Source organism: Arachis hypogaea, chromosome 9 (assembly GCF_003086295.3).
Source record: "Arachis hypogaea cultivar Tifrunner chromosome 9, arahy.Tifrunner.gnm2.J5K5, whole genome shotgun sequence".
Classification (NCBI taxonomy): domain Eukaryota; kingdom Viridiplantae; phylum Streptophyta; class Magnoliopsida; order Fabales; family Fabaceae; genus Arachis; species Arachis hypogaea.
This window is the reverse complement of record NC_092044.1, coordinates 101,432,702-101,434,251: the sequence shown is the minus strand read 5'-3', so window position 1 is coordinate 101,434,251 and position 1,550 is coordinate 101,432,702. Positions and strand designations below refer to the sequence as shown.

The window sequence follows — 1,550 nt, the reverse complement described above, 5'->3', positions numbered from 1 at the left end:
CCTGTCGTCCTTGAACTTGGAAGCCATCGGCCAACATCGGAATGTAGAGGCAACCTTCGTGGGACATGGTATGCATGATGGGAATCCTTTGACGGAATTTTAGATTGGCCAATCGTTCCAGAGTAAGGAGGAAGTCGTGCTGAGTGTAAAAGATTACAACATTCGGCGTGGAGTTGAGTATAGAGTTATGGAGTCAGACAATCTGAAATACCAGGGGAGATGCAAGGAGTTTGGTAACAGGTGCACGTGGTTGATTCGTATAGTCATGCGAAAGAGGAAGAGCACATAGGAAGTTAGGAGGTACAATGGACCACACACGTGTATGGCCACATCGATATCGAGCGACCACAAGCAGCTTGATTATCATGTCATATGTGCGAGGATCTTTCTATTGGTTAGAGATGATGCGTCGGTGTCGATTAAGGTGTTGCAAGAAGCAACGGATGCGACATATGGTTTCAGGCCCAGTTATCGGAAGGTGTGGTTGGCGAAGCAGAAGGCAGTAGCACAGATCTATGGCGACTGGAAGGAGTCATATGGGGATCTGCCCCGCTGGAACCTTGGGATCACATCCACCATGGATGGTTCTGTTGCTCTGCTGAAGACCTCCCCAGTTAGAGTGGGTGATCAGGTTGATGAAGATAGAGTCTACTTTCATCGCATGTTCTGGACATTCCCTCCATGTATTGAGGCATTCCGACATTGTAAGCCGCTCGTCAGTCTGTATGGCAATTATGGAGGGATGTTGTTGCTGGCGATTGCTCAGGATGGAAACTCGAATATATTGCCTGTTGCGTTTGCACTCGTGGAGGGGGAAATGCAGAGTCTTGGTCATACTTTATAACCAATCTTAGAAGACATGTTACTCCACAGCAAGGTATTCTTGAGATTTCTGATAGACACAACGGCATCAAGGATGCACTGGAGTCCCTAGATAGTGGTTGGCGACCTCCCCATACTTATCGGGCCTTCTGTATTCGGCATGTTGCTACAAATTTTGCCCTTACTTTAAAAAGGCAGGATGCGAGGAGGTGGCTGGTAAATGCCGCTTATGCAAAGACGGAAGCAGAATTTGACTATTGGTTTGATATAATGAGGACAGAGAACCCGGCCATGTGTGATTGGGCAAACAGGATGGAGTATGAGAGGTGGACACAGCACAAGAATGGGGGGAGACGATATGGTCACATGACGACCAACATTTCTGAGTGTGTGAACTCTATTTTGAAGGGCACAAGAAATATACCAATGACGTCCTTGGTGAAGTCAACCTATCTCTGGCTAGCTGAGTTGTTTGTTGTCCGGGGGCAGACGGCAGAGGCATAGTTAGGGTCTGGGCACCGGTATTCGTAGGCACTTATTAAGGCCATTAAGTGGAACTTGAAGGATTCAAGTTGCTTCACCGTGATCATGTTCGACAGGCATAAGCTTGACTACACAGTGGTAGAGACTACCCCCACAGGCGAATTCTCGCTGGGTAGCTATCGGGTTTCCCTAAGAGATCGCACCTGTGATTATGGATACTTCCAGGCGCTGCACTACCCCTGTTG

General features: G+C 48.0%; 1 protein-coding gene across 1 annotated transcript; it reads left to right on the top strand.

The window, feature by feature from the left end:
- The first annotated feature begins 322 nt into the window (after positions 1-322).
- LOC112709375 (uncharacterized) lies at positions 323-1,326 on the top strand. The gene is made up of 2 exons (XM_025761263.1): positions 323-795; positions 855-1,326. The coding sequence occupies exons 1-2, from the start codon at positions 323-325 to the stop codon at positions 1,324-1,326; spliced, it is 945 nt and encodes a 314-aa protein (XP_025617048.1).
- The last annotated feature ends 224 nt before the right edge of the window (positions 1,327-1,550 follow it).

Excerpts from the sequence above, each read along its gene's own strand:
- LOC112709375 (XM_025761263.1), top strand. The coding sequence starts at position 323 with ATGGCCACATCGATATCGAGCGACCACAAGCAGCTTGATTATCATGTC. Across the intron at positions 796-854 it reads TCGAATATATTGCCTGTTGC|AAGACATGTTACTCCACAGC; the intron begins GTTTGCACTCGT and ends AACCAATCTTAG.